Genomic DNA, 18,715 nt, shown 5'->3' with positions numbered 1-18,715 from the left:
GATAATGTAAGTACAAAACCGTCCCTTCATACGACTACATTTTACGTCATTTAAATGACTAAATAAATAAAAACCCGTTCCGCCGGACTCGACCCATTAGTATATAATTACTAAAATTACTTTGGTGGAATGCCTTTTCAGTATAATGTGATTTATTTTGTATTACAATAATAGTCATCCGCGTAGTTCCCATTACATGTCATCGTAAGAGCAGGACGAAGGCGTAAAAACAACCGAAACAGCAACACATTACTTTTATGTATTCAATCAACAGACAAAGGAACTGTGTTTGCTTAGGAAAACTGAACTCGTGCGTTATCTCCCTGGAATGACGGGTAGTGATTCTGTGATATTGTATATCGACACTGACCCGGACCCTGCACCGACCACCCACAACAGCGGCCGGTCTACCGGGCTCTGGTCGCTCGTTATGATCCTGCAAAAACATTCATTCCAGTAACGAAAAAGAATTAACGTGTTCAAAATGCGATATGCATAAAATGGAAACATACCAGCCTTGGCAACTCCAACGACGGCTAAATGACAAGTAAATGACAGGTCAAACATAACTGCAAGCACTTATTAATTTCTTTGAAAGCAGATTAAATAATAACTAACAAGGTCGCATGTAAACTATATAAAGGAAAGAAACGAGAGCAGATCTCCCATAACTATTTAACCGTAATTCAAGTTTCAAAATTAACGATTTGTCGTCTACTTTAGCGGTGAGGCGGTTGGCGGAAAGATATCTGCGGAATGCACGAGGTTTTCGTGCTGTTGTATATGAGAAGATTAAACGATTGGTTGGCCAATCGAGGTTTATATTTGGCAGCACAACACTCATTTATTCAGTCAATATGTCCCACTCTCCCGCCCTTGTTTTTGAAGATTTATTTTATCAAAACATGTTTTCTTTACAATGTAAAAATGTTAGGTTAGTACATTATAGGCAAATATGTGAAGGATTCTCGTTTAAAAACAAATGAGAGTGGCAAAAATATACATGAATGTGGTTTTCTAAGACTGGTAGGGGACCAGCCGAAGGTGCAGAGGAAGGCGACCACTGGAAGTAGGTAACATGTCGGTGACATTCTAACGAATATAGCAAGTGTCTCAATAATTTAATTAGTTTCGTTTCAGTTGAAGCAAGCAATTCAATGTTGACATCGCCTTACTATTTGTGTACTTTACTCCTTGCTATATGGTTTCGAACGGATGACGTTCCATGGCTGCTGTCAGAATTCACGCCAAAAAGGACAGACATCGCAAACCCGAAGGGAAATCACATTACATAAAGTGGATTTTTAACGATTAAGAAGGACTCGCTCGCTACGATCACACTCCGCCCATTATTATTAACTTCATGTTATCCTACTATTACATTGTTCAAAATCATACATGGACATGATTTAGTAGTGTGCATCAAATTTGATATTGCTATGTGTACAAGTATATGAACATGAAATTACATGGCATAAGTGAATTATTTGTTCATACTTGTTGCTAAGGTGCGGTGGGTACTGTTAACCAGAGATTTTACATTTCATAATTGATCTGAATGATGTTTTATCTCTGGTTTTTACCCTGGCCTTGCGTATCTTTGTAGGCGGGTGTAAAGTTTGACTGTCATTAAGCGTACTATTGTATTTGTAGGCGATTTGAATGAAATATTTATCTCATATTTTCATTTTTGAAATGGCATTGCTTATACGAATATATTGTTCTGTACAATTTGTATGCGTATATTTTGACTGACCAATTTCATGTGCAATATTTACTCATCACGCTTCAATACTATTTGCAATAGATATACGCTGACAATTACAAGCCCAATTCCTAATGTGTTTTAATAAACTGTCAAACAACTGGATCAAATATTTGCTAGGAACATATAAGATCGCTAATAGTGGTGCTTTGCCGGCAATTAGTTGAACGTTACAATTTTTAAAAAATATGGTCTATATGAACTGTATGTTTGACCAGAATGGCACGTGTTTATTCGAAACTTGGCTCATTGTAAACGTGTTGTTTGAAACACTTTGACTTTATAACAACATCCATAGTAGCCTGTGTCGGTTTTTGTTAAAATTCGTTCCTATCTAATAGAGTTAAAATCCCCCCCCCCGATCTTACAGGAGTTAAAACTCCCCCCGATCTAACAGGAATTAAAATCCCCCCGATCTTACAGGAGTTAAAGTTCTCCCGATCTAACAGGAATTAACCCCCCCCCCCCCCGATCTAACATGAGTTAAAGTTCCCCCGATCTTACAGGAGTTGAAAGTTCCCCCGATCTTACAGGAGTTAAAATTACCCCCGATCTTACAGGAATTAAAGTTCCCCCGATCTTACTGAAGTTAAAGTTATCACGATCTTACAGGAGTTAAAAGTTCCCCCGATCTTACAGGAGTTAAAATTACCCCCGATCTTACAGGAGTTAAAGTCCCCCCGATCTTACAGGAGTTAAAATTACCCCCGATCTTACGGAACTGTATGTTTGACCAGAATGGCACGTGTTTATTCGAAACTTGGCTCATGGTAAACTTCGTGTTGTTTGAAACACTTTAATTTTATAATAACTTCCATAGTAGCCTGTGTCGGTTTTTGTTAAAATTCGTTCCTATCTTAGTGGAGGTAACCCCTCCCCCCCCCCCCCGATCTTACAGGAGTTAAGACTCCCCCGATCTAACAGGAATTACCCCCCCCCCCGATCTGACAGGAGTTAAAATTCCCGCCGATCTTACAGGAGTTAAAATTCCCCCGATCTTACTAAAGTTAAAGTTTCTCCGATTTTACAGGAGTTTAAATTACCCCCGATCTTACAGAAGTTAAAGTTCCCCCGATCTTACAGGAGTTAAAATTACCCCCGATCTTACAGGAGTTAAAGTTACCCCCGATCTTACAGGAGTTAAAATTACCCCCGATCTTACAGGAGTTTAAGTTACCCCCGATCTTACAGGAGTTGAAATTACCCCTGATCTTACGGAACTGTATGTTTGACCAGAATGGCACGTTTTTATTCGAAACTTGGCTCATGGTAAACTTCGTGTTATTTGAAACACTTTTATTTTATAATACTTTCCATAGTAGCCTGTGTCGGTTTTTGTTAAAATTCGTTCCTATCTTAGTGGAGTTACCCCCCCCCCCCCCCCCGATCTTACAGGAGTTAAAATTACCCCCGATCGTACAGGAGTTAAAGTTCCCCCGATCTTACTGAAGTTAAAGTTATCACGATCTTACTGGAGTTAAAAGTTCCCCCGATCTAACAGGAATTACCCCCCCCCCCGATCTTACAGGAGTTAAAGTTCCCCCGATCTGACAGGAGTTAATATTCCCCCGATCTTACTTAAGTTAAAGTTCCCCCGATTTTACAGGAGTTTAAATTACCCCCGATCTTACAGGGGTTAAAGTTCCCCCGATCTTACAGGAGTTAAAATTACCCCCGATCTTACAGGAGTTAAAGTTCCCCGATCTTACAGGAGTTAAAATTACCCCCGATCTTACAGGAGTTGAAGTTTCCCCCGATCTAACAGGAGTTGAAATTACCCCCGATCTTACAGGAGTTAAAGGTCCCCGATCTTACTGGAGTTAAAGTTTCCCCGATCTTACAGGAGTTAAAATTCCCCCGATCTTACAGGAGTTGAGATTCCCCCGTTTTTACAAGAGTTTAAAATCCCATCGTACAGGATGTGTTTTGAATAAACACCAATGAACATAGTTACAAGTGTGGCCATCGATCGGAAAGGGATATTATACGTATATTAGAGAACGAGGATCAGAAACCAATTATTAACTTCAGAATCGATATAATTCAATTAGCTTGGCATAGAACATATCTTACCCAAGGTCTGATATGTGTAGGTCCCCTAGCTTTTTGTTTGTGTAGAGTGTGGACCATGTATCTTCGACCCCACCGGTCCTGACAATGTTCTGGAACATGGGAATGGGCACTTTTGCGCTTGTATCCACCTCGTACAATATCAGAGAGCCCGTACCGTACATACCCACCACCATGTACACAGTCCCGTTATCGTCCGCCACGTCCAGTCCCGACACAAAGTCTCCCTGCAGCGACAGATACGGACATATAAATAAACTCACCACAGCCATCTCACGCTTGACATCTATTATTAAACTGAAGGTTTTGCCTCCATATAGTAATGTTTGAGAGTTTGAGGGGGTCCCTTTATTTTTTTATTCATTTGCTGTCATTTTTAAGATTGTTAAACGTTGAAGGTGCCCTTTAATAGTTTTGCTTTGGCCTTCACTACGCTTACTTCACGTACATCTTCTAATACTGAAACGGACTCGTTTTTATAATAGAAAGTAGCCTGTAAAACGGTTACAACGTCAGCAAAATCTTAGTGACTAATTCATCATAGATTTTAATTATGGATTTTTAAATACATGTAGTAGATAGTTAGTAGAAATAAAGTGCCTTACACAGGGAAAAGCCTATACAGGGTACAAAAGAACAATGGATGACGTCACAGACATGTTTGAAGCTGAAATATACACAACCTTTTATTCTGAAAGAGAACTTTATATAAAGCACATATGTACGTTTATCATGCTTTACCTGTCGATATGATGTAGTGTCCTTGTTAGTATCCGGAGATTTGGTCGTTGCTGTGCTGGCTATATAGTCGCAATTGAAGATATCGTGGAAAAAGCTGTCTGTGTATTCCTCAATACTGCCTTCGGAGTCGAACATGGGACTTACGAAGTTTTTCGAGTCCCATATGGAGATACCGCGGCCCCCGAACATCACCAGCTCTGCGTTCTTACCGTCGAACAGCTTCCCCTCGAGGCTGCTCACCTGGAGTCGACCTGCAATGTAAACACTACCATACTTGTATTCATATACTCCATTACAGTGGCATGCATGTTCACGCAGGTTGAAACAATCGAAAACTTGCTAGAATATATATGTTCGTGAAGTTGGTGGACTGGCAGCCTGGCAGCGTGAAGTCAGCAGCCCAGCAGACTGGCGGCCTGGCAGCGTGAAGTCAGCAGCCCAGCAATCCAGAAGCCTGGCAGCGAGAAGTCAGCAGCCCAGCAGACTGGCAACCTGGCAGCGTGAAGCAAGCAGCCCAGCAGACTGGAAGCCTAGCAGCGTGAAGTCAGCAGACCAGCAGACTGGCAGCTTGAAGTCAGCAGCCCAGCATACTGGCAGCGTAGCGTTTGCAGCCGAGCAGCGTGAAGTTAGCAGCCCAGCAATCTGACAGCGTGAATTTAGCTGCTCAGTAGCCAGGCAGATTAAAAGCGTAAAGTTAGCAGCCCAGCAGACTGGCAGCCTGGCAGCGTGAAGTCAGCAGCCCAGCAGACTGGCAGCCCAGCAGCGTGAAGTTAGCAGCCCATCAGCCTGGCAGCGTGACGTTAGCAGCCCAGCAGCCGAGCAGCTTGAAGATTAGCAGCGTAAAAACTTCCTTCACAATAGTTCGATTGCAAAACACCCTTTTAATGACGCAAAATATTAAAATGTTTACTCTTATAACATTTACACTATTCTTTTTATGTGAACTAAAAAAATCACTTAACTTTACTTTTTGATTTCAGTCTGCTGGAAAAAATCCAGCGGCGCCGAGCAGCGGCAAGAGTATTATGATATTTTTATTCGGGCTGGATACAAGGCTTTTAGTATATGTAACGTTCGAATAATTCCACGTAAAATGACTTTTAAGAAAAGATAAGATGTGAAATGTTCCAGAACACAAATTTTTTCACGTAATCATGCTAAAATTTATCTCAATTTCGATCGCTCTGCTAAGACGAAATCGCGCGAATTTTCCTGTCGTTTAATTATGAAAAAAGCGCGTCTTCAAATTAAAAACACGGTAATTTAGTTTCACCTTACCATACCACGTATCGGAGCGTTATATGATGAATGTTGTCTTTTCTTTCAACACGGAAAATTCAGAAATTCATGTTTTTAAAGCCGAAAAAATATAAAGAATAAAATAAATCCTAACGTCAAGCTGCTAGGCTGCCAGTCTGCTGGGCTGCTAGCTTCACGCTTTTAATCTGCCAGGCTGCTGAGCTGCTAACTTCCCGCTGCTCGGCTGCTAATGTCACGCTGATAGGCTGCCAGTCTGCTGATCTTCTGACTTCACACTGCCAGGCTGCCAGTCTGCTGGGCTGCTGACTTCATGTTGCCTGTCTGCTGGGCTGCTTACTTCATGCTGCCAGTCTGCTGGGCTGCTAACTTCACGCTGCTCGGCTGCCAGTCTGCAGAAATAACGCCGCTAGGCTGCTGGGCTGCTAACTTCACGCTGCTAGGCTACCAGTCTGCTGGGCTAGTGACTTCACGCTGCCAGGCTGCCAGTCAGCTGGGCTGCTGACTTCATGTTGCCTGTCTGCTGGGCTGCTTACTTCATGCTGCCAGTCTGCTGGGCTGCTAACTTCACGCTGCTCGGCTGCCAGTCTGCAGAAATAACGCCGCTAGGCTGCTGGGCTGCTAACTTCACGCTGCTAGGCTACCAGTCTGCTGGGCTAGTGACTTCACGCTGCCAGGCTGCCAGTCAGCTGGGCTGCTGACTTCATGCTGCCAGTCTGCTGGGCTGCTAACTTCACGCTGCTCGGCTGCCAGTCTGCTGGAATAACGCCGCTAGGCTGCTGGGCTGCTAACTCCACGCTGCTAGGCTACTAGTCTGCTGGGCTGCTAACTTCACGCTGCTGGGCTGCCAGTCTGCTGGGCTGCTGACTTCACACTGCCACGCTGCTATGCTGCCAAGCTCCTAATTTCTGCTGCCAGGCTGTCAGGCTGCCATCTTCACGGACATAGAATATATTGTGTTTGACAATTTACGATTAGCTGACTGACCATGCAAGGTGCAATCACAATATAATTAAAATCATACGATATATCCAAGTTTCGAAATGCAATCCGGGCCAATCCATAGATATTGATACCATCGCATTGGCAAAACTTGTTATCTGTGAGACAAACCATGTGCGTAACACAGCGTGACGTCACTCCCGCTGTACGATTTTGATAATATACGTCACCCTAAATGGAATTGACGTCAGTAATTGTTGCGAGCATTGTATTTCTGGACGTGAATGATACAACATGATAGAAAGAGTATGCTCTTAACTTGATTGTGGTCTGTATACTTCAGTGCTGCACTTTGATTGGTTCAAAGCATTTGCCCGGTGGTAAAAATTCAACTATCATTATTTTTCACAAATTTAAAAATCCATTCTTTAAAAAAACGTTCATTCCAAACATGTACGATCCGGCAAGTCACCTAAGAAACACAAGTGCGCTTCATGGGTATTGTCAGTTAGCCCTAGAAATTAATTTCAATCTTGAATTATTACAAAACTGAGCATATACTAAATAACTTACAAACTGAGTGTATCCCTGTTTATGAGACACATTGAAGTGATATACATGTACACCTCAACTTCGTCTTTTGAATACCACTTTCAATGGTCCGGAAAACGGTAGAGACACCTCTGGGTTATCATCTTCCATGAACCTAGTACGAACTTGTTTTACATACTACCAGTTCAACAATCAAAAGGAAAAATGCAAATTTACAAAATTATTGTTACGTACCCAGGTATCCAACGTCGTTGGCATTGGCCTTCAATTCAGGGTTGTCTATGTTGGCGGCTGAAATATATGGTCGGTCCTGTGTTTAACATATGTATCCCCTGCATAATCGTGTTACTGAGACGAAACGTCAAAATCCTTACACAACTCAAAATTTGATGTATTTTCCCTGTCATATAATTACTTTTGTTATTGAATAATCTATTTACATCATGGAAATCAGCACTAATATAAAATTCCACACACACAGGACTAAAACATATTTCTTAAAGAGAAAAAGTTTTTGCAAAGCTCTTATGTCTAAGATCATTTTCATATTTCGCCGAGAAAGAAAGCTTAGAAATCATGGCGTCTTTATTTTTACGAAATTTCAAAAGTTATATGCCTCAACAATACACTTTCCCCATCTATATATTAAATGGCAATAATAGCAATTCATAACACTAAACGTCTTAAGTTATTATTAAAAAGGGCAATAACTCTCGGTTACTGACAAAATCCATCCCACTACTGTTATTCATGCATCACATAAATTTTATTATTTTTCTATTACTAGTATTACAAGATTATTATATTTTTCCTAACGGACAAATATAAGCTTTATTATTTAAATTGCGATAATTAAAGTAAAACGACTCTATTTCAGCGTGGGCAAAACTTGCAGGCTCATCACTGTCCTATAGTGCCACACACTTCATCCAAACCTTACATAATTCAATATATCATAGCAATGGCTATGGACGGATACGACTGATTATCTTTTACATTTAAAGGGCAATAACTCTTATGAAACTGATTGGATGCAGGCAAAACGTCCACACTCATCACAGTACTATGGCTATACTCATTCAGAGTGGTATTTTTATGTAAATTTGATAGTTATGGCTCTGGATAGACACATTTAAGCTTTCCTTTTTATTAATTAAAAGGTAATTTCTGTAGCATAACCAGAAGAAACTTTCGTCTGCAACGTTGTACTATATAGTTATACTCCTTTATAATGTGTTCATAACCTATATAATAATGCCTTCGTAAAGTCATTTTTCCATTAATTAACGCACTCAGTTATCTCTGTCAAAGTACATGATATTAGCTTTTGGTGGAAACATTTAATTCGATTCTTTATTTTACCTTCTTCTAGAGTATCTTGGAACATTTTAATCTATTTAATTACATAAAGAGCCATAAAGAGTTATTCTAACCCGATCCATACAAATCTGGCATGAGCACTACCACACTAGGGCTGTCCACATTAGGTGTGTGTTTCATTAAAACTTGACTTTAAGACGACACTTTTAAGTTGGTAAAATTGCTGTTCGATTGTTCAAAGACATGCAGATCAGTATTATGGATAGATATTATTTTTGATGCGAACTAATTAATTACTTTACTTTATACTTTCTTACCCAGGCTTTTGCCAGTGGTAGCATCGGTCCATGTAAAACCGTGTTTAGCATTAGTGAAAGACGTCACGCCCCCCTGATCGGCGGTGATTAGGAAGTCTTTGTTGTCGATCCGCAATCGAGCGATCTTGCCCGGCTGTCTCAGTGACTTGAGTCCCGCATACATCCGCCTGTGCGTGCCTGAAAATCGGTGTTACTTGTAAGAATGACAAGCATTCGTTTTATGATATATACTGGGTGAGTACCTAAATCGGAACACTTTCGGCACTATTTGTGAAATATTTTTAGGTAGACTTGCACCACAACTACAAAATTTTCCATCAGCATACTTAGATTCAAGACCAATTGGTTGATATAAATGGCAATTTTCAAGATAATACTCATCTGCATGAAAAGTACTTCAAGGACCGCCATTTTCGTCTTCGGAGTACCTAAATATGGAACAGTTTTAATTCGTTATTGTTTTTATGTATTCTTTTAAAATCATACCTCCATGCTCTGTTTAAGTTAATTAATAATTTATGTTATTTCCAGCTTGACTATTTTTTTTCATTTTTGTCAATAAAATTTGACGATTTCAGTAAAATACAGGCTGTACCAGTATGCTGTGATTGTGGCAAGCATGAAGTCTTCCCCCCGCGTGCCATGTATTGACATTTGAACATGAAAACGTTCAAATGATCACAGTATTTTAAATACTTACTGGAGAATCGTGTTCTTTGGAACTTGTATCTGAAGCAAGCGTCTATATTGATTAAAATTGTAAATAAACTGATCTCGATCGGAAAAACACTTTTTGTAACAGGTGTTCCATATTTAGGTACTGTTCCGATTTAGGTACTCGCCCAGTACAGTTGTTTTCTGTTACAATAAGTCAACAGGAAAGAAGTCATTATATACTAGTATGCTATGCTCTGATTGGATAAGCGAGACGTCAGTCAACCACTGTTAAATGTTATTGCTATTATCGGCTAATATTTTCGGTAGTATCATTATTTGTGACATAAATGATAAATGAACACTAGTTGATCGAGTTTTTCCTAAACCTTGAAAAGAAACACCACATCATAACTCATAACCGCATACAAGTTCCAGTGGGTTATCAACCAGTGTCTGTGGGTTGTCACAGTGTCTGTGGATTATCACCCAGTGTCTGTGGGTTGTCACCCAGTGTATGTGGGTTGTCACCCAGTGTCTGTGGGTTGTCATGTCATATTGAACAGTTAATAAATAGCATTACGAGCTTATCTCTAAAAATATATATATTATATTTACATAACATTTCTACAATAAACATGCTTATCAAACCTGTTTATTATAATTATTCAATGGTTTTTTGCTTGCAGAAAAATTCAAGATGTTACTATGCATACATTACCGAGTTTCCGCAAAACACCCAGCGCGAGGGTCGGGATGAACCTATCTTACACGAGCGGCTATGGTAGATGCTTTTTCTCCCAACTCAGTTAAACAAAATTAAGTAAAAATGTATTTTTGCTAAAACTCTTTTGTGCTTAGTCAAAATAATTGCGTATATATATGCGATACTTCGTGGTTGTCATGGATATGCGCGCAGTGATTCAGATTATGTTAATAGTCAAATCGGTCTTTTAATAGTTCGAAGGAGAGTGAAGCATTATTTCTTGAAAGGTGTGTGGAAACTGTTTTATGGTGACATTTGAGGCGAGAAATGATTAATTAGCGTTCTAAATATCGCCACAAGACAAGGTTTCTATGATGCTACAGACGACAGTCTTCAACAAGGGAGGTAATTACAATGTGGTGACCATTAAAAAGGAGTTCCATACGGGCATTTTATCTTCGCCCGTGGTCAAGATAAGAATTTCTAGCAAGGTTAATTTATTGTATCTACCTATCTGAGGTGGGAGAAATATTATTGTTATTATTTAGTATACAAAATATTACTTTACAATAATTAAAATGATTTTTTAAATAAAAATGAGATCATGTATAATTTATTTAATGAAGCAAAAATTGATTTGTTTTAAGATATGCAACATAATGTTACATCGCACAGACGCTAACGCCTAGTTCTAAATGATGTTTCAATTTCATCAAGTCTGTACTTGAATTACGAGTATCTCGCTGCTTTAGAACAGAGAAAAGGACATGTTGATATGACTCGCTGATTTTAAACATTGGTTCGCTAGATACTGTGTCAACCTAGCGTCAGCGCGTACAGAACTGGGGCGACATTATCAATCATATACTATCGGAATGGCTTGACGACATCACCTATTTATCGCGCTTTTGCTATTAAAAACCAATAAACTTTAATTTGAATGAGTTTTAAGCATTAATTAGACAACTTATGTTGGATTCAGTGAATATCATATTCATCTTATTAAATTCATGGGTTCACATGTTTTCATTCGTGGCTTCACCACTCTGCTGCACTCGTGGCATTGGTATCCTATTGAAACAGACATCCAATTTATCATTTAATTACTTATTTTCAGCAGACATACGAAGTATATTGACGTCAATACAATAGTGGATTGTTAGGACTTTTGCCAGGTTAAAACAACCGTCTTAGTTTCATGTTTGCAGGAGTTTAGCAAACATTACAAAGGAATATTTTATCAGAGTTGTGTTGAAATCCGGCTGCATCCAAACGAAATCCGTTTACAATATAAATATGCTTTTGTTACTAAGCGCTACATACCATCCAATGAAAAAATCATTGTTGCATTATATTGATATATTTTTATAATAATAAATAAACTTTAAGGTATATTTAAGAAAATGTTACTTCATTTCACATCCTGATTAATCATGGGGGAATATCTATCTGAATACAAACTGCAATGGCCGTCGATTTAAAATACCTCCGTCTTGATCGCTGGTGTCCACTTTTTTTGATGCCCAGTCTTTTCTCGGTAGACGTACTGCGTTGTTTACAAGTCCAAGTCCCTGAGCAGTTATGGAAATTTCAGCGATCGCATCATTTTCCTTAAAGTTAAAATTACAACACAATTAATTGTGCAGACTTCATTTGATGTTCAGATGGACAGCAGCTGTTGATATGAAATACCGACATGGACAGCAGCTGTTGATATGAAATACCGACACTCTGGTGCCTTGCTTTGGTCCTTTACTCGCGCACGTCATCCCAACTCTTCACCGACAATGCGGAAAGCGACTATTTGTCATCATATTTCAGTCAAGAAACTTGTCACAAGTCAGAGCCTACCAGTAAATGGACATGTTGTTATCATCATTCAGTCATGTGACTTTACACTTGTTAGGCGACTATCAAGAAATTGAGTATTTTCTATCGACCTTTAGTCAAGAAACTGGGCACTTGTCAGGAGCCAACAAATAAAATGGATGTCTTGTTATCAGCCTACATTCAGACGACTTGACACTTGTTATGAGCCTCAGAGTAAAATGAGTACTTGCTACCGTCAAGCAACTTAACTTGTTTGGAGCTTTCAATTAGTGACTGCATAATTATAAGCAGCATTGAGTCAGATGATTTCAACCTTGTACGGAGCTTCCCAGAAAATGACTGCTTGTTAGCATTTAACAGTCATGATACTTGAAACTTGCATACTAGTCAAGTGATTTCTTGTTATCTGCCTTCAGGCTAGATACGTGATACTTGTAAAGGGCTTACCAGTAAACTGACTTCTTAATTGCCGGTTATCAGTCTTCAATCAGGTGACTTGACTTTTGTTAGGAGCCTACCAGTAAAAGGAATACTCGTTATCAGTCTTCAATCAGGTGACTTGACTTTTGTTAGGAGCCTACCAGTAAAAGGAATGCTCGTTATCAGTCTTCAATCAGGTGACTTGACTTTTGTTAGGAGCCTACCAGTAAAAGGATTACTTGTTATCAGCATTCAGTCTAGACATTTGATACATGTAAGGAGCCGACCGGTACAATGACCACTTGCTTATAGTCTTTAGTCAACATGCCAGGAACAGGCTAGAATAATACCAGTGGACATATTTCTTGCTAGCAGCATTATATCGACGTGATCACTTGTTAACAACAGAAAATAAAATGATCGCCTGTCACTTAAATAAGCTATTCCTAGCGTATTCTTTAAGTCGAGCCCTTTCCAACGGCCGATTAGCAACAATAGCCCTTGTCTGTGATGCGCTCTACCAGCGGCCTTACCGTTAAGTCGGCTCTTGCAAACATCCTAACATTAAGTCCCTCCTTGCTAGATAGTAGTATGTTATTATGCAAGACTATCATTATTGTACCAGTAAAGTGACCCAGGCGGTGCGGCCATCGCTGCTCACGACCACGTCCTCCGGCTCCGTGCCTTCAGCTACGGTAGGTCTTATCGGGATGTATTTGCTTGGCACCCGGTAAGGCCAACTGTCAATAGAGACATAGACAATTATTGTTATAGCAGACGAAACGTGCGTGTGCATAATCGTATCATATTTATACAAACTCCTTTCATTAGTGACATCGAACTGTTTCCGGCTTTATATACTTAATGACTGGACCTTCATTATCATTGCTTTTATTAATTGTACATCGAAACGGTTCCAGGACGATTGATTCAGCCTTGTCCACCAAGGAAGGACAATCACTATCGTCACTATGTGGGAACGGACACCGGATAAAGCTCAAAAAGTGATCAATCGATAAGCGTTTGATTTTGACACATGTACAGTTTTCTATCATTTTTTTTTTTTGTATTTTATGGTGATATATTTAACAAAATCGAAGAGTTTTGAATTACTTGATACTGCGCAATATACGACTATGATGGAAATGTGTCTCCTCTTTGGTATAATAGCCCAATACTCGCCGAAAGTTGCATGATCGCTCACAAATGTTCATTTATGTGGTACGATTTCAAACATAAATCAACAAATTGAAAATAAGAATAAAAACTGAATCGAGCGATTTCATTGTAATTACATAAACTAGTAATGTGTAAAATATCAATATGATATATTTTGTTGTTACGGAGATATTTATACCTTTTGATGCCCTGGCAGTGTACTGGGGATAGATGAAGCAAATAAATAACTGCACAGGGGATAGCTATTAAGTGGACTGAGGATAGTAACGATGCATTTAGAAAAACGAGACTGTGATAATGATTACGGCTATTTATCTATACGCGAGCTCGAGGGAAGTTGTTCGATGTTGTCCATATCGAGGGATGAGAGCAAAAACATGTTGTTGTTCTTTGTATCTGTTTGCACTTAAAACTGTTTCATTTATACATATTAGTCAACCATGATGTGTTTTTCACAAGCATCAATATCTATTTGTAATACGCCGGTAATCTGATTTATTGAGTAACACCAAACACATGGCAGTATAATTTATGTGGTGTTTGCTATTCATATACATCATATTGCTTTGTAAATCAAGTAGGTACGTTTTTGGAAACAGAAAGTCACCAGTAGGGAATGAGATATTGTGATCAAATTTGGAACACGTTAAGCTTTTTTCTAAGCTTGGGTCGATGTTGGTATTACTTAGAACAGAATAATGGTGTCTGCTCGTTCACTTCAGTGAGAAAGAATTTATTGTGACCAACCCTGATATTTACGCAGCTTGCATATATACGCTCATTTAGGAGAGCACGGATCAAACTCATTGTTAACTAAAGTTTGCTCAATAATTTCTTATCAAATTGTTCTCTCACTTTTTGCAGATTATTTGAAAGTTCGAAATAGATATAAACCTGTATAGTGTATATTTACAGTGTTACTATCAATTTTTGTAAAATAGTTGAGCGTATTCTTGTGAAATCCTTCGATTCAGATTTTTTATTTATTCGATATATTTCCTAAAAATAACAATACTTGTCGAAATTCAGTAAGTTTTGAGGTGATCATCTCAGATTTGAAGAAACATTTTACGAGGTCTGCTAAATCGTAAGCACTTTAAAGTATACCATAGGCCAAATTTAGCATTCAGCTATTAGTTCAAACACTTGTTTCATTTGTGGATACGGTAGATATGCGTTAACACAGCAAGATCTTACCTCCGGTAAATTAAAACAACTGCATAATTGTCTGTTTACTTATCACTTTTTGAGCTAAATCCGGTGTCCCTTTCCACACAGTGATCGTGTTACAGACAAGAGCTTGAAAAAGCTTGCGTGTGCACCATTGTATATAGCTGTACACGCATTGAATACCTTTGATTGGTTATCATCCAATTGCGTTGATTTATTTTGCCAAATTTTGTTATAATTCAGATGTTAGAGATTCGATCCATACACGACCTGCTAAAATAGTATAGTAACTTTTGATCAGTCACGGACCAAATCCAGTCTCAACTCGTGTCTGCACCTTTGCACTTTAGTTGCACTAAATAATACCTCCCAATGACATAGTTCAAAAAAGGATGGCTCCAATCATCATCATCATCATCATCATCATCATCATCATCATCATCATCATCATCATCATCATCATCATCATCATCATCAAATGATTAACATTCTAATTATCCAAATAACTTTAAATTGGTTTTTTTAGTAATATATTTCAAAATTACTATCTCTCCTGACACAAGTTGATAAAATCATATGTTGTCAGCGCCTAAGAAAAGGTCCTGACCGTTAGCGTATCTGTTTTATATGTAAAATCCCTAGTACTTTTCTGTACAAATGAAGTGACGTTCATGTTCGCATGAATGTTCCAGACGAATCATCGGCGTAGTAATTTCTATGCAAATGTTAGTTAAGCGCATGCGCTTTTCACACAGCATATAAACAATTTCAAACGTAACGATAAAATTAGTCTGTACGAAATCAATTAATACACCAATTCAATTAATCGACTTATTGGCCCAGAGTTGTGTCCCTTACCGGAAGTGACGTACATTGAGGGTAAACATTTTGCGAAACGGCCATTACTAAATAGATAATGTTCTTTAATGAAGTATGTCTCGAAATAAGATGCATTTTATCAACATTATTATGTTAGCATATACTCGGCGGGTAATCATTGGAGCCATAACATTTTGTTATGTGTTGAAAATGCTCCAACGCGTCTTCCGTTATAGTGCCAATGAGTGGAATATGGATGTAAACAGTGAGTATGGTTTCTTATTTTTCATTTTTAGAGGTTTATTCGAGTAAAATTTAAAAAATTGGAGAATGTAGTTCCACATAGAAATGGCCATGAGTTGTTCTAAATGTAAAAGTTCTGAATAAAATTTAATATCTGATCATCTAGAACTTGCATAACTTGCTAGACGTTAGTGTTGACAACGTAAAAATCTGGATTTTCGTGAGAATTGTTCTCGTACCTTAGGTTTAAGCATTTTCTTTACATGTGTGTGGCTTTTTTTTATTGACAAAAGGTAGCCGCGTTACAAATTTTAGAACTTTATTTGTTTTACTTGCTGCACTAAGCTCGATTTTCTGAACGTTGTGGTGCCAATGAATAGGTTGTGCTGCTCATGAATAGTAATTTAGTAGGAAACGAATTGTGAAAAAACTGTAGCAATTTCATAACATGAAAATTAACAATTAACTGAATTAATATCATGATCGATCTTTTTAAAGTATGACCTACTACCACACAGCTTCGCAGACTTTAAGGTTCATTTAGTGTCTAATAAATTAATACTTGATAGCAAATGGTCGTCGTAATTCTAATTCTGTATTTCCAGGTATTATAAGGCAATACGACGACCATTTGCTATCAAGTGTTATTTTATTAGACATCAAATGAACCTTAAAGTCTGCGAAGCTGTGTGGTAGTAGGTCATACTTTAAAAAGATCGATCATGATATTAATTCAGTTAATTGTTAATTTTCATGTTATGAAATTGCTACAGTTTTTTCACAATTCGTTTCCTACTAAATTACTATTCATGAGTACCACAACCTATTCACTGGCACCATAACGTTCAGAAAATCGAGCATAGTGCAGCAAGTATAACAAATAAAGTTCTTAAATTTGTAACGCGGCAACCTTTTGTCAATAAAAAAGCCACACACATGTAAAGAAAATGCTTAAACCTAAGGTACGAGAACAATTCTCACGACAATCCAGATTTTTACGTTGTCAACACTAACGTTTAGCAAGTTATGAAAGTTCTAGACGATCAGATATTAAATTTTATTCAGAACTTTTACATTTAGAACAACTCATGGCCATTCCTATGTGGAACTACATTCTCCATTTTTTTTTTAATTTACTCGCATAAACCTCTAAAAATGAAAAATAAGAAACCATACTCACTGTTTACATCCATATTCCACTCATTGGCACTATAAAGGAAGACGCGTTGGAGCATTTTCAACACATAACAAAATGTTATGGCTCCAATAATTACCCGCCATGATATAGAGTAACACATTTGTAAAGAGTATCCGCGATTATTTTCATGACTCAGTGAGTATCAGTTTTGCGACCAGGGCCTGTGGAACGTTCACATGTGAATTCAATTTTCGCTTTTAAATCGAAATGGACGGAGTGACTTATAATCCACCATAAAAAGCAAGGGTGTACAGAAAGATATAATTATGCAGCGCATGCCTCGTGGGCAAACTAGGTAAAGCCAAAATACTTTTCGGTACGAAAAACAGTACCGGCACTTCGACAAAATGGTGCACCACTTGATCAATATGATAAACGGTATAACAATTTCCTGGACTACCAAAGACATACGGTCCAAAATAAGAATGATCCATGTTTATGTCCGAAGAAGATATCAAAGAATATGATTTTCGACGTAGTCTTAATTGTTAAGTACTATCAGGCATCGGTAGTCGCGAGCCCTTTCCGTAAAATAAGACCCATTGTAAGTTGTCAAGTTGTATGTCAGCAAACACCACAGAAACCTCCCTGTGAACTCTATGTGCCAAGACACAACGCAGAGAGCTCCCTGTGAACTCTATGCACCAAGACACAACCCAGAGAGCTCCCTGTGAACAATATGTGCTAATACACAACGCAGGGAGCTCTCTGTGAACAATATGTGCCAAGACACAGCGCAGAGACCTCCCTGTGAACTCATATCGCCAAGACACAACGCAGAGAGTCCCCTGTGAACTCATTGCACCAAGACACAACGCAGAGACCTCCTTGTGAACTCATTGCACCAAGACACAATGCAGAGAGCTCTGTGTGAACTATATGCGCCAAGACACAACGCAGAGACATCCCTGTGAACTCTATGCACCAAGACACAACGCAGAGACCCCCCTGTGAACTCATTGCACCAAGACGCAACGCAGAGAGCCCCTGTGAACTCATTGCGCCAAGACACAACGCAGAGAGCTCCCTGAGAACTCTATGCGCCAAGACACAGCGCAGAGAGCTCCCTGTGAACAATATGTGCCAAGACACAAGGCAGAGAGCCCCCTGTGAACTCATTGCACCAAGACACAACGCAGAGAGCCCACTAAGAACTCATTGCAACAAGACACAACGCAGAGAGCCCCTGTGAACTCATTGCGCCAAGACACAACGCAGAGAGCTTCCTGAGAACTCTATGTGCGAAGACACAACACAGAGAGCTCCCTGTGAACAATATGTGCCAATACACAGCGCAGAGAGCTTCCTGTGAACTCTATGCACCAAGACACAACGCATAGAGCTCTCTGTGAACTCATTGCACCAAGACACAACGCAAAAAGCTCTCTGTGAACTCATTGCACCAAGACACAACGCATAGAGCTCTCTGTGAACTCATTGCACCAAGACACAGCGCAGAGAGCTCTCTGTGTACTCTATGCACCAAGACACAACGCAGAGACCTCTCTGTGAACTCTATGCACCAAGACACA

At 39.0% G+C, this 18,715-nt stretch overlaps 1 protein-coding gene across 1 annotated transcript in view; it reads right to left on the bottom strand.

The window, feature by feature from the left end:
* Nucleotides 1-243: 243 nt before the first annotated feature.
* LOC128209272 (uncharacterized) overlaps nucleotides 244-18,715 on the bottom strand; it is a 28,601-nt gene continuing 10,129 nt past the window's right edge. The window contains exons 5-11 of the mRNA XM_052913231.1: nucleotides 13,197-13,314; nucleotides 11,811-11,934; nucleotides 8,965-9,141; nucleotides 7,562-7,618; nucleotides 4,577-4,827; nucleotides 3,839-4,062; nucleotides 244-436 (exon numbers count right to left, since the gene is read on the bottom strand). Of these exons, the coding sequence (XP_052769191.1) occupies nucleotides 316-436; nucleotides 3,839-4,062; nucleotides 4,577-4,827; nucleotides 7,562-7,618; nucleotides 8,965-9,141; nucleotides 11,811-11,934; nucleotides 13,197-13,314 (1,072 nt within the window). The 3' untranslated portion in view covers nucleotides 244-315. The remainder of the gene's footprint in view (nucleotides 437-3,838; nucleotides 4,063-4,576; nucleotides 4,828-7,561; nucleotides 7,619-8,964; nucleotides 9,142-11,810; nucleotides 11,935-13,196; nucleotides 13,315-18,715) is intronic.

Source organism: Mya arenaria, chromosome 11 (genome assembly GCF_026914265.1).
Source record: "Mya arenaria isolate MELC-2E11 chromosome 11, ASM2691426v1".
Lineage (NCBI taxonomy): Eukaryota > Metazoa > Mollusca > Bivalvia > Myida > Myidae > Mya > Mya arenaria.
The sequence above is the reverse complement of the archived record's forward strand: the minus strand, read 5'-3'. Positions and strand labels throughout refer to the sequence as shown.